Here is a 15,043-nt window from a genome sequence, read left to right on the forward strand (position 1 = left end):
CATATATAAACTGTTACAACCAATAAGCTGTGGTATTTTATTTCAAACTAAATGTTTGAACTTTAAAATGCATGAATGTTTTTTTTTTTTAAGTTATTTTGTTAGTAGAATTGGTCTATCTTACTTTTGTTGTAGTGTATAATAATACCAGCATCTGACCAGTTTCCAAATGAAAAATACAAACATGCCTGTCTGGTCAACTACATGAGAGAGCATTGTCAAGCTTCTGTGGAGTTCCTGCTTTAAACATATGAGAACTGCACATAAAGGTGTTCCTTAAGGGTAGTAGAAAATCAGTGGGGTTCTTACACATTTATGGCTCATGTCAAATGCTGCCCTCTGCCGCAGTACACCTCAGCAAGGCACTTAATTCCTTACAGCAATGCAGCAGTGGTGTGACTAAGATTTGGGTCACATTGTGCACCTCGCACTTCCCGTCTCGATCCTATTTGTGTATTTGCTTGTGTATATGTACATTAAAAAGTCACTTAAGACTCCTAGAGGCAATACAACTGCAATGCTTCTTTTGAATAAGGAGAAAGTCTTGTGAAAACAGTTCCTATATTGCTCTTTTTTCTGGAGAAAATGCAAAGCATCAAACACCATAGCAGCATTATACAGTTGGTCTCTAAAATCATTTTTGCAAAAACGAAAAAATAATGCTTAAGGCTAAATTAGCCTGCCGTTGGTAGACTAACAATGAGAAAGATCAGAGAGCTGCAAATAAGATAATATACCAATTATCCCCAAGTATAGCTTAGAAAATTTAATATGCTTTTTGTTTTGTTTTCAAACTTATATAGTTACACACAAATTGAATAGGTCCACCAGCTGATTTCTTTATTAGACTGAGTTTTGTGGCTTCTTACTCTTTTGTATAAGTTAGCAGCTTGTACCTTACAGTCAAGCATGTGCTTTTATTTATAGTATTTAAGCTCAGTTGAACAATATCGCTTAAGTCAGAGATGTAAAATTTAGACTTCACCCTCCCAGGAGTCATCAAATTGGTGATACATACACGCTCGATTTAAAGTGTGGAAAATGAGTTGTTTTTTTTTTTAAAGTTTCCCCACTTACAAAAAAAATGAAGAGGTCTGAAATTTGCATGATAGGTACATGTCAGCTGTGAGAGAAGGTACCTAAGAATATCCAGAAAATCACATTTCATGAGTTTTCATTATTGATTTCAGAGATGCCTACTTTATATCCTACCAAAAAACCTTTTTGTTGAATAAAAAAGTAACTAATTTAATTCTGCCAGGGACGTGAATAAATTTGCTCTTAACTGGATAGCTACCATTCTTTTCTTTTTGCAAATATTTTTAAAGAGAAGTAAAAGTTTAAGTAGAACATTTTGTGCCGGCTACTTTTCAAAATCCACCCAACAAAGATTTAAACCACAGCGACTTCTTCACAATCTCCACTTTATGCCACAGGTTAAACAAATCCTCAGACTCTGGATATACTCTTGCCTTGTTTTATGATTTCCTTTTTTCTTTCATCACATGAAACTACCATCCACCTTTAAACTTTTATTGTTTTTTTTTTTTCAACTGCATTTTAGGGGTACTTTACCCATCTGCCTTCCTTTTCCTCTGTAGACCTTCTTTTGTTGTCTTGCTCTCCTCTACATGAAGTGCCTCTTGTCTCTCCATTTACTCCATGCTGTGTTTTGCCACTGACAGACTACTGTTCCACTGCAAATTCTTAAAAAATGGATTATGTCCCAGGATGACGGGTTGAAACAAATAGCTTTAACCAGAGGCATACATCTACTGTACAAGTGTGGCTTGTATCTAGCACTGGCAAATAGAAGCCCAATGCTCTCTGAGACTGTGGCAGGCAATAGTAATACTTGTTTGCGAGTGTACATTGATCTTGCTTCTGGCTTGTGTGTGACAGATTGTTTTTCTAAATGTCAGAGCTGGTAGATATATTAGGAACCCAAGATATTAACTCCTGGCACCTCTTAAAAATAAAAAACCTCAGCTTTCCTGGGAAGACAACAGGTCATATTTTCCAATGGACTGTCATGTTGTGCTATAATTGATCAAAGGACTGGGTATGGATTTCAAAGCTGTAAAGGTCGCAGATTTTGCATGATGCATGTTATGCTCGTGCCAGACTTGTGTAGGAATAGGTCTACGTTTTCTGAAGATTGTGCCTCAGTCAGGCTTATTGCATGTAAAGATCCTCAGGGTAAATAAATAAGAGAATTAGAAAGACTATAGGTATTCTAACAATAGATGTGAGGAAATGTAGAGAATTTTTAACATGAATTTGTCAAATAAAAGACATGTGAAATACTCCCAATTGTCACAATAAATTTTTTTATGTTACATTTCAGAATTATATTTTTATAAAAGACAAATTAACAAGATAATTAATAGTGATGATTATAAACTTTTAATATGGATACATATCACACTGTTACTAGGGTCAAATGTTATAAAACAGCATAAAGCTACTAAAAAAATAGATAAAAATTCAACAATGACGTATTTATCAGAACCACAGCTCTCATTCAGGAACACTAGTATATAATTTAATTGGTTTATTAGCAAAATCCAGAGATGAAGCATGAACAGCTCCCAGAAGCTTTTACATTTATAGCTAGTGTAAACGCTTTTATAAATCTCCAACATTCTGTAAAATTAAGAGACCACTTAAAATCATCAGTTTCTCTGGTTTCACGTTTTATATGTGTATGTTTGAGTAAAGTGAACATTGTTCTTTTATTCTATGAACTACTGACAACGTCTCTGAAATTCCAATCAAACATTTAGTATTTATTTCCAAAAAATGAGAAAAAGATGCAGAGCTTTCAGACCTCAAATAATGCAGAGAAAACAAGTTCATATACATTTAGAAACAACAATACTAATGTTTTAACTCAGGAGGAGTTCAGAAATCAATATTTGGTGATTTTCAATGAGGCTTTCAATGGGGTTCAGTGCAGTGGGTTCTTTCCAGAGCTGTATATATGGATATTCTTTCCATTTGAATATATATATATATAATGAATTTACACTAAACACAAAACAATAGAAACCAAAAGAGACCAAGAGAGGTAGCCCTTCCATGCATGTTCTCGGTTCCTTTTTCAGAAGTATTTTTAATGTCTTGTTGTCTTCAGGATAGAAAACTGGCATGCAAAACATACAACAAACAGACAAAATATAACTGTCATGAAAGTTACAGAAGACAGGAACAAAGTACACATAAAGCTCGCAGACTAATTGAAGACAGAGCACCAGAGGCAATCAAAAAGAAAGGAAGACATGATGCCAGGAAGTCAAACTAACACTGAGAAGGAGCTCTTCTCATGAAATACAATTCAAGCTATATTTTCCAAGGTACAAGGTGCAACTATAGCGAAAACTATGAAGAGTACTCAAAATGGTTTCACTGTATAAGCAATACATTTATGTACTTTCTTCTCTATTATTTTTAACTGCAATGAAGCCTCTGAGGTAGTTCAGGCAGACGATCCCCATCCAGCTACGCTCATATGGACCACTCACCGAAACATATATCCATTTAAAGCTTTTTCTTATGGCATGTATTTAAGACGTCACTGTTCGGCTCGCCTGCAGCGACTTCCCTCATATGAGTCACATAGCATTTGAAAGACTTACACCCCGCTTGGTGGTTCCTTGTGGGGAGCGATGAGGTCAGAGCCTAGACGCCAAACATCAATGCTGCATATTCTTATCATTCAGATATAATCTCAGTGTTGTATAGTAACGAAGTAAAAATACTTCACTACTTTACTTAAGTATATTTTGGAGTACTTCATACTTTCCTGGAGTATGAAAATGTTTGATGACTTTCACTTTTACTTCACTATATTTCCGAACTTAATTGCGTACTTTTACTCCGATACATTTTCAATGTGTGGTTTAGTTACTCGTTACAAAAAAGCGAGAGAGAGAAACGCAAGTGTTTTGACCCCACCTACTGATTAGCAAGTAGCAAGCAGGCTACCGAACAAAGTCCGTAGCCTGCTTGCCTGGGCTTGTTCATCACCTCCAATAGGATACACCTGTTTCGCTTCTCCCATTGTTGGGGAAATCAGAAATCAGAACAGCTTACACCGGGTGGGTGGGAGGGACGTACAGAGAATAGTGCGGCTCAGGGATTACGTGACACGCAGCGCCGTGCGCAGTGCCCTACAATGCACTGTAAGCTATGTAATGTGTTTTGAGGCAATTGACCAAAATCCCGGACAATTTTTAAATTCCCCCCGGACATCTTTTTAGGTCTGAAAAGTAGGACATGTCCGGGAAAAAGAGGACGTCTGGTCACCCTAGTTCAATGGGGGACAGAAGCCATAGCGATAGCAATTTAGACTAAATTTAACGAATATAGGAAAGGCATGCAAGTTCAAAACCACAAACCATCAACATGTGCTACTCTTTAAAACTGGAACAATTTATTAGCAGGTTTCATTTTGCCTGCACTTGGTTGGGTACATTATTTTATGTTTATTTGACAAGTTTACCAAAATATAAGAAATGTCATTCAAACTTGCCTTGTTTTACTTTTTACTTGTACTTTTCATTACATTACTTGAGTACATCCATTTTTACAGTAATTTCCATACTTAAGTACAAGAAGTTTCAGATACTTTAAGACTTTTACTCAAGTAACATTTCAGTCAGTGACTTTGACTTTTACCAAAGTCGTATTTTGGAGAGGTACTTGTACTTTTACTTGACTCTGAGATTTCAGTACTTTATACAACACTGTATAATCTATTGCAGTTGAGCTGGTTGACCGAAATGCAGAGGCCTCTAGAAAGATGGCGAATCTACTCAGAAAGTTAAAATGTTCTGCTTATTGAGCAACTTGTGAGCCAAATATACTATTGGACTGCAAGTGGATGGTGAAGGTTATGGCTTTGGTCTGAAAATATGAGTGAATATTAAAAAGCCCAAAATAAATCGCCGTCAGTAGGTCTGTGTTTATAGTCTAAATTACTTTTAGATGCAGACTGTGGTAGAAAAAAAGACTTCTGTGTGATAAATGTGAATCTAAAAGATGTAAGTGAATAGCTGTGCTTTACTTTATTGACATGTTTGCCTCAATCAGCATACCGTACTACAGTTTGTGCTCGGCAGAAAGAGCATTCCTAAGCTCAGCTGTTGTTTTCAATTATAAATCAATGTTCGCAGCCTGTCAGCTCAATGATAGGCCAGTGTGGAAACTGAAAACAATGTTTCTTACTCTTGGAAGTGGGTTGTTCTTCTATATTTTCCTTAGCAATCAACCTATTTCCACTGAGATAACAAATTATCTTTGTGTTGAGTCATTAGAATGAAAGCGCCTATAAATTTTTAACTATTTCTTTCTACAGTTGAGACACTGTCACATCATAAATTCATTACACAAGCTTTAAAAGATACGAAATGAGTTGGTAAATGTTACACTTCACTCTACATTATTGTTTTAGAATCCATCATCATCCAAACAGGCAGATATTTAAATGTAATGAGATGGTTCACATATCTTGAAGGAGGTTTGGGAAAAAAAGGCTGAAGCAGACAGTGGTCATAGATTAGACTAGTAGAGGGAAGTTTCCATGGAGGTGTCAACTTATTCTGAGGGATGGGCAATTAAATGATGAATGTTCGCCATCAATAGCCTCTTAGATCTTTATATTCTTATAGCCCTTTTAAGTGATTGCTGAATTGTGGATTTTCATAAATCATCAACTTTGTGACCTGGACCTGTGATGTTTACCACTGTCCATTTAGCAAATGTGTATTTCAGTAGGAATGTGTTGCAATAAGCTGTAGATATGGTATTTTAAAATCTAGAGTATTTTTATCTAATCATAAACATACACTGATCGTTAATAAGGTGCACCTTGTTAATGAATTGACCTCTTTTTTTCCTTCAGAGCAGATTCATACTCCTCAGAGATTTTCCCCATATCAACATGATGCCATCAAAAAGTTGATGCAGATTTACTGTGTGGCGATTAATTAAGATGTTATCCTGTTTAACTATTTCTCAAATGTGTACTGTTGGTTGAGATCTGGAGACTATTAGTTTGAGATGATTTAATCTTTTGGGATGTACATAAACTTCCTGAAACTAGTTATCTAACCATGAGAAGATTGGTAAACATGGTCACTGTCTCAGTTGACTGTTTTTAGTAACTGGCAGGAGTTTTCTTGAGAGATGACTTTCTGTTGCTGTAGCCTGTTTACTTCAAAACTCAATGTGCTCAGCATTCAAAGGTTGTACTCCGCATAATTTCCCTTTAATATGTGGGTATTTGAGCTTTTGCTACTTTTTTATTATTTCTAACTACTCTTAAATTTCTCCACCTCTGATGACAGAGAGGCATCCACACTAGTGCCGCTCATTGAATATTCTGTCCTGTTCAAATCATCTTTGCAAAGTTGCACTTAGAAACCAGAAGATAAATACTTAAGACTATCTTATATGGCAGTAACCAACATGTTACATTGACATTTACTAAAACCTCAGTTCTTCCCTTCTCTGATGCCTGAGTTGAACTTTAGCAAGTCATCTTCATGCATCTAGATGCCTAAATGCATTGATTTCCTCCTACATTACATGCTGAGTTACTATTTGTTTTAACAAACAATTGTTTGGCGCAATGCAGTAGCCAATAGATGTGACTTTCTAGTTTATATCTTAATGTATATTTATCTTACAGGGAGAATGACCTAGGAAATATAGTTTATTTTATTATATTGACTAGCAAATTACCCAGAGGTTGCATTCACAGGTGATGGGGGGTGGGGGAGGGGGGTTATTTTTCCTGGAAGAGGGCAACTACATTATTTTAGGGCTAATGATATATTAGAATTGAACTTGAAAACATAAATTCTTAAAAGTTTCAAATCAGCTGTAGCCAAGCAAACCCAAGTTTAAAATACAGAATTGCAATTACCTTTATAATGTACTGTGTATATTGAAATGAAATGACATCAGACTTACGTAGACATTAAAATCAGAAAATCAGTTATTTCTATTCACCCACACATTCACATGCAGATGATGGCGAGCTACTAGATTGTAGCCATAGCTGCCCTGGGGAAGTCTGGATAAAATAATATGTTTATTTGCACATCTAACAGCTTGTGTATCATTAAATCACTGGTATATTATTGAACTGCTCAACCCCTACCTGTGAACATGTTCCTTAAATGCTTAAAATGCTCAAAAATACATAATTATTGGTTTGTATTACAGTAACAATTAGTCTGGTTACTTAAGTCAAGAGTTTGAAAATTATTCTGGTTTCCCAATTTACCTCTGCAACACAGTTGGGCTTGTGTTTTATCATTCTCTGTACAATGTTGAAGGAAAATAGAATGCACCATAAAACAGCATACTTGGACATGTTGCTTTTATCTATATTGACATGCCCTATCACAAAAGCGCTGCAGTCTAGTCAAAACAGTAACCTTTGCTTTAGAGGAGGATATAAATATGGGACATTCTGACAGATAGACTGGCAGCTCGAGTGAGAGAGTGACTGAAACAGATACAGATGGGCAGTCAGACAGATGGACAAAGCAGCAGAATGGCATACAGGCAAGCTGGCCTGTTGGTTGACTATGGAGGCCAGCTGCCTAAAATCACTGAGCGGCTGTCTGATTACATAAGCTGGTTGACTGACTAGAAATGAAACTGACTGGATGAACAGTTAAACCTTCTTTACTTATTATTTTTGTTGTTAGGTAAACCCCAAACAGCTGTGGGATCTTTATTTAGCAGCTTAGGAAGCAAAGCTTGATGACAAGAGAAGGAAAGTGAAACAGAGCAAAATATTGATTGGAAATTTTGTCATTTAATTTGGTGAAAAGACAACTGCTGCTCATTATACCTGGCTGATGAACTAAAAGTCTTATGTGGTTGTTTAAGAGCACACACAACCAAGAAGTCTCAATTTTATGCTAATTAATCTCACATTGACTGAGAAAAGTGAGAATACTTGCAATTTTAAAAAATAAATTTCCTTCTATGTGCTTATCTTGATTTACAATGTATTTTATATGTATCTAGCTTAAATTGTATTAACACCCTGCAGCATTACATGTATTACCAATCAATAAACAATTTATTATTAAACCTGTTAAAGCAGAATTTTTATCCCAGTCAGCAGCAGGGCTTGCTAAAAACTCTTCACAAACACTTTTACCTCAGTGGTTATTGGCCATGGTGGCTCTATAATGTAGCCTCTCTGATCAATAGTAGCGTTGTACGTTATGTAGTCAACCCATTGCTTTATTTTTTCACAAGTTATAGAAGTCAACCTTAGCCCAAAGCACAATGCCATCCAAAGTTCATGTTCCTATAAAATTATCAATACAGGGTCATATAGCAGGGCATGCTTCTTACAGTTTCACTTTGTTCATATCTTGTATGTAGAAATATGATATCATCTCATATGTGAAATATTAGTGAGTTCTGGAGGCTATGGATTTCAGCGATGTTGCAGGTCACAAAAACCCGGTGGAGTCCAAACATTTTGCCATAAAGACCAAAGTCATCAATATGAAAGCCCTCCTGGGATGTAAAAAATAATTTTAGTTTTTCAAATAAAAAGAGCAAATCTAATAAAAAAATTATTTTGTTTTATCTTCTTGCTAATAAACTAAACATGCATGATTTTAATAAAGTAAAGAAAGTAGTCTAATCTTTATAGAAAGACTGTAAAATTATATTATTTTATATTTTTTATATTATATAAAATATTAATAAAAAAACAACCTTTTTTACTGCGCTTACAATTGCCTATTTTATCTACATTTTAATTAGTCAAAAAATTTTTCTGGAAAAAAAAGTTCTGTCAGCCAACACTGTTGGGCAACAATTGTACTAAATATATTCAAGGATGCAGAGAATCTGGGACCAATCCCAGCAGTCAGTGCTAGATTGCTCAGCCAAGACGAACAAGCAGAAATAAAAACATCTGGTAATATACATTCATATCAAAGGTCTATTTAGAATAAGTGATTAAGGAACATGACAATTTTCTATTATAGAAAAGAAGTTTAATTCCTGGAGAAAATACATGCAGGGACAGGGAGATCATATAGGTGAAGTATTCATTAAATATTATGCAATTTAGTTTAAACTTAGCTGATATAGCTACTGCATGTATTTCAGCAAAAAATCTGTCTCCCTGCAAATGTTATTAATTTTCTATTTTCAAATGTTATTAATGTTATTAGTTTTCTTGTGTCATATGTAGGAGTTCCACTGATATTTTAGTTGGTCTGCAAATGACAAAATGGACATAGAATATTTTTTGAGCATTGCAAAATATTTGATTAACCTGGCCACAGGAAGCTTAATGCAGGGTTACAAAAACACAAAACAACCAAAATAAGCAGGAAGGACTGTCTGTTCTTTTCTCCTTTGCATTTCCTTTATTTCCTCTGTTCCTTCTCCAACTTCTATCTCCCATTCAGTTTGTTGCTTTTTGTATGCTCCTTTCATCTGTTCTTGTCCGTCCTTTGTGTCCTTGCTCTGAGGCCAGAGAATTAAAGCTATTCATTTTTGCTACCAATGTCTGTTTTTTTTAACCGTCCCCTTTGCGACTCAGTGCTTTTGATGGCTTACTGCTTTCCCCCTTTATTTTTCACTTTAAACCTTGTCCTCTGCTGTAACTTGGTGTTGGTTACAAAGGGTTTGACTGATGAGCGCAGTATTAAACAAATCAGCACCTTCCTGACTCGCGACATTTTTCATTGAGGCTCCGGCTAATCGTTTGGGAACAGAGTTTCCAATATCAGTGGCTCTCCTGCTTCAGTCTGGATGAATTTTTTGTTAATATTTTACAATTCGTGCTTCAGCAGTGTCAAGTGGAAAAATCCAGATCTAATCAGCAAAATAATGTGATAAAACAATGTCCTCAATCATGCAGTTTTGCAAGTCGTTCATAAGAAAATAGGCCGTTATTGTTAGTAGTTGTCCTAGCGAAATAGGAAAAAATGTCCTACAGAGTTGCAGCTTACGTAATCATAGGCAGCATCAGACACAGTTTCCAATAGGACTCTTGATATTGTCTGTTTAAAAAGAGCCATGATGAGGTGCATGGGACTGGATGCTGATGGGATTGGATGAGGATAACAGTAATATTGTATCAGCACATCTGTTGGTGTCCTTTTGATCCTGAAAAACTCAAATTCTGGTCCTATTCCATCAAGTATTAATTGTTGAATTTGTTAATTAGTTATCACATATTTCATGTTTAATTTACAGCATTGAGATTTTTCAAACTTTGTATTTCATAGCTGAAAAAATGTGCGGATATTATTTTTGAGCAACATACCTTTTTACAAATTATTTGCTACTTTTGTGAAAATTTCAGAGCAATTCATTCAGTTTGGCAAACTTAAGATCACCCTTTTCACCTGTTAGCTGTGCTCTGCTTCTAACTGAGCACAATCTTTCCTCCACTTCCTCCAAATTTATTTACACCTCTAAATATCTCAAAATATCTAATACTTGCAGCCCTGCTAAATGATCACTTGATCAGTATCTAGTCTCTCTGTCTGTCCTAACTGTGGTGTGTTAAGTATTTCTATGGCAGGGATAGAAGCTTTTGGGTGGTCTAGGTCACAGAGGCATCAAAAGTTTTCATGTCTATTGTCACATTCATATTAGCATTTTTGAGCTTTTAATACGCACGATCTGCATTTAAATATTTCTTTTGTCGTGAGATTCTGGATTATTCTGTTTCGCTCCCATTTTTGGATTTAAAATCCTCCTGATGAAATTTGTTGTTTTCCTCTTCCTGTCCCATTTCCTTCCCAGTGACTGATTTTTAAATTGGCAAGGGCATTGTTCAAGTGGGTTGGGCTTCAGCACAAGAAATTTTTTCTTAAAACTTGCCATTTGATAAAAGAAAAAACAGTTTTTCTCAAATGATTATGGACAGATGTAGACAGCTTTTTTCATCCGCTTGGAAGTCATTATAAAAGTTCTGATTGATAAAATCCATATTCAGTGAATGAAAAGCATTGTCTTTGGTTGCCATTTTTGTTTTGTTCAGTGCTTTGTTTAAAAGGTAATGACTGCAATTATCTCAGCATGTTCTGTTGGTGTTTCTATTGTGTCAAAAGAGGTCAAACCCCCTTTACTGGACCATTTATTTGAATGATTATAAGCATTTGATTCTTTTCATGCTCAATTTGTAAAAGTTAAGATGTTCGAAATAGCACATCCTTTTGTCATATATTCATGTTTCGTATTAAGCCTGTGCAGTGGTTATTATACAAAAATGTCAGAAAATGCACCATCATTTCAAATAATTACTGTAAAAAAATGAACTGCATTGTCTAAATGCTAGCAACAGAAGCAAACTGTCACCACTTAAGAGTGTGACTGTATTATGTTAATGGTTTTAAACCAGAAGATTTCTAATATAATACAATGGTGAAATGAAATGAAAAAGGAAGTGAGAGAATGATGAAATAACTGTGCTGTGCTTTGTGAGGCCTGGGGAGTTCAAATGGAGGTGAGAACAGTGCGAGAGAAGCAAAATCCAGGAATATCATATTCTCTGTCGTTTACAGATCTCTCAAAAAATTTATTTAGGGAGCTTTTGTCTTCTAAAGGGAGCCCAGGCCGTAGTTATGATCTACCTTTGTGTCAAAGTTAAACACTGTTCTGTTGATTTTAGTCTTTAAAATTTCTGAAGGCAAATAAAGTCTTACTGGGGGAATGAAAAATAAAAAAATAACAAAAAAGGTTACTATAAGGCCTTTATGTTTATCTACAAGTGACAAGTTCTAGTCAGATCTAGCTAAAGAAAAAAGTTTAATGATGATTGTGTCCACTGTGGTATATTGAATGCCTTAAAATTTGTTTTATACTCCTCTTCCTTTGTTGCTTTCAAATCTCTTTGTGGATCATGGCTTCTGCTGTGAAATCTGACTAAGGAGATGTTTGGAAAAGCCTGTTAAAACACCTGAACTTTATGTAGGTTTATCAAATGCTCTTTAAACAATGACAGATATGTACTGACTCCAATTTTTTTTAATTCAGAATGCAGTTAAGAAGTTATAAGGGAGACTGCACACTTCTGTAACCACATTAGATTAGTTTTTTAATGTTTTTTTTTCATTTCATTTTGTTTTTCACTTGAGTTGTTTAAATTAATTTGAAATAATTTCTATTTTGTTGTTTCCTACATTAACAAAATCTGACATTTTGTGGACTTTTTATACCTGCTGTATCTGAAGGTGAACATTATTCATGTTCACCTTCTGTTGAACATGAATAATGTCCGTTCTTGGATCTTCTATACAAACATTTTTTCATAAATGGTCTCTTTTGACAAAACCATTTGAGAGCTAAAGAGCTAAAAACCCAATTTTTATATGTGAGTTTGTGAATTATGCAGGAGCACTCTGTTTGTTTTATTTACTTACCTGCTGCTTGATCAAAAAAGAAACCTCTCGCTCATGGATGACACAAACAAAATGCAAATGTACCACTGAGAGAAAAGTAGAAGCTGCTTTTTGAGAACGAGAGAAATACCAGTTCATTTATTTGAGCAACAAAATGATATTTTGAGATTTTTTTTCAATGTATTTCACAGTTTTTTTTCTTTCTTTCGCTGTATCTGCTGAATTTTAGAACAACTCTGCGTCAGATAACAAGTCCCGCAAAAACATCTGAGATTTTATTTTATCACTTTTTTCAGGCTAATTTACGCCTGTGACCATTTAAAATAAAATGGTTTTCATTTAGACAAAGTTTAAATGAAAAGATTTATATGTGACAGCTATGTCATAAATTAAATTCATATGCATAATAAGTAATGTCACATCTATGTATGTGACATTACTTGGTGTTTTTATGTCACACAAATACGTTTTTTAGTTAAAATGATATAAAATGCACAAAATGGCAAACTCTTATGAGAAATCACTACCTACACTTCATGGTCCTTCCAATAGGTACCACCTTCCAAGCTGTGCTGTGGGGTAAAGTTCCACCTTAGATGTCTCATTTGGTCCTGCCTCCAACAGTGGAAATGACAAAAATTGCCCCAGAAAACTGTAATGGCTCCTTAAAAGGTTCCTGCAATGAAAATGCTCTTTATATAAACTTTGTAACAACCAATATCTCACAGGAAGATGTTCCTGTGAGATGTTCCTCAGATGAAATCGGAGGAATTAAATAATTCCTCAGATTTTCAATTTTTATGTGGCTTAGTTGTTGTCTTTGTGAAATCAGTGGTATTGCATATTTGCAAAAATGCATTATTTATGTTTACACTGCTTTCTGTTTGCAGATTGTCAGGATTCATGCTGCCCTCTCCTATTGTCAGCAGTGGTTCCATACTGGCTCTGTGGTTTACAACAGACTTTGCTGTGAGTGCGCAGGGCTTCAAAGCAGTATATGAAGGTAAGAACATCTGTCAGTGTGGGTACATACAGTACACGGAAACACTGCTGGAACATATTTTGAAGCTACAAGAGAATATATTGAGAAATACTGACTAAATGAAGCAAGATATATTACTTGTGGTACTTCAAAAACATATGTACAAGTTAGAGCTTCTTATGGTTTAGGAATGCTTTTTTTAAAAAAGAGATCATACAAGCAAGAGTTAATTATTATTTATTTATACTTTTATAATCACCTGGTATTCAGATTGCCTTTTTTGTCGCTGCCTAACCAAATGATTGCTTTGTTTAGATTGGAATCGCAGAAAAGCAGTTTTATTCATTTGTCTCAGTCAGTTGTGACTCCATATTGTCTTGAGAACTCAGGAGTGCAAACATTCACATGAAGAACTGACACACATCTCCAACATTTCTCCAAACTTCAGGTGAAGCTGTAAGACAGACATCAATTGGAATAACTGTCTGTATTTAAATGGGTGAACGTTGACTCAGCTCAGAGATGCTGTCTTCCTTAGTTAAAAAGCTGTTTTATATAAATCTGCGTTTGTAATCTATTGACATGTCTTTTGTATGCTTTTCATATTTCTGTGGTAATAGGGAGTTTTATATCAGTCCGTCTTTCACCGAGTCTCACATTTTTTGTCGTAAGCATGATGAGGCAAATGTTCCATGTTTGGATGAGACGTGAAAGCTTAGTCTGACCTTTCAGAGAGACCCACAGACACACACACACACACACGCGCTGTTGTGTAACCGTTTATCCATGAATCATGGACTCTAAATATCAAACTCAAGCTCAAAAAGCAAGACATTCACTGACTGTGGTCCATCTTTGGGTGTGTTGCGGTTTCTCATTTTGCCTGTGTATTCTGAGCGTTGTATTTGAGAGTTTGTGCGTGTGTAAACTTCTGGGTGAGTGTCAGTGACTCTTTGTCTAAAGCAAACCAGTCAGCCATTCTGAGAAGGTTTTCTTGTGTTTTACTGGTTCTGTTTGAAGTGATTGTCTCCTTGGCAAACTCTCATTTTTATGTCTGATTGTAAGAGATGAGTAACAACTTTCACGGCTGTCATCAAGGTGTTCTTGAGCTCTGTCTAAATAGATTTCATGGACATAAACTATCTGTATGTTTGAGAAGCACCCTTCAAACATCTTGTCATGAAAAGTTTTGAGAGGTTTTGCATGGGCTCTCGTGATTGCGTCAGAGAGCCTATCTAGTATTTACATATAAGTGAGACTTTGATCACAATAATGATACAGTGTCAGAGAGAGCAGACACATTTTATATTGTCAGATTTTATACTGTCTGTATAATAGCGCTTTCATGTTTAAATTTGGAGTCTTATTGCAAGAATCAAAGAGAACATTCTGTTTAGGAAAATGCTTTTCTATTTAAACCACTACTGTTATAGCAGGTCAGTCAAATTTTCTTGGTAAAATTATCACAAACCACATCTTTAGTGAAGTCTGTTGCATAATTTACTTTGATAAATGAATGCGCATTATGAAGCTAACGGCATGTGTAAAGATAGTTGGAGATATTTGACATCTCTTCATCTGCACCTCCACCTCCTTTTTTTTTAAATTTCACCCTGAAGCTAAATTTAAAATCGCTGAAAAGCCGCAATTAACT

General features: G+C 35.3%; 1 protein-coding gene across 4 annotated transcripts in view; it reads left to right on the top strand.

Annotated features, from left to right (window-relative positions):
* The window catches only part of csmd1 (CUB and Sushi multiple domains 1), a 413,944-nt gene that overhangs the window by 144,169 nt on the left and 254,732 nt on the right, over positions 1-15,043 (top strand). For all 4 annotated transcript variants that reach the window (XM_023332533.1, XM_023332535.1, XM_023332534.1 and 1 more), the window contains exon 3: positions 13,298-13,410. In XM_023332533.1, coding sequence (XP_023188301.1) covers positions 13,298-13,410 — 113 coding nt within the window. The remainder of the gene's footprint in view (positions 1-13,297; positions 13,411-15,043) is intronic.

The sequence above is a fragment of the Xiphophorus maculatus genome, chromosome 4 (assembly GCF_002775205.1).
Source record: "Xiphophorus maculatus strain JP 163 A chromosome 4, X_maculatus-5.0-male, whole genome shotgun sequence".
In the NCBI taxonomy this organism is placed as follows: Eukaryota; Metazoa; Chordata; class Actinopteri; order Cyprinodontiformes; family Poeciliidae; genus Xiphophorus; species Xiphophorus maculatus.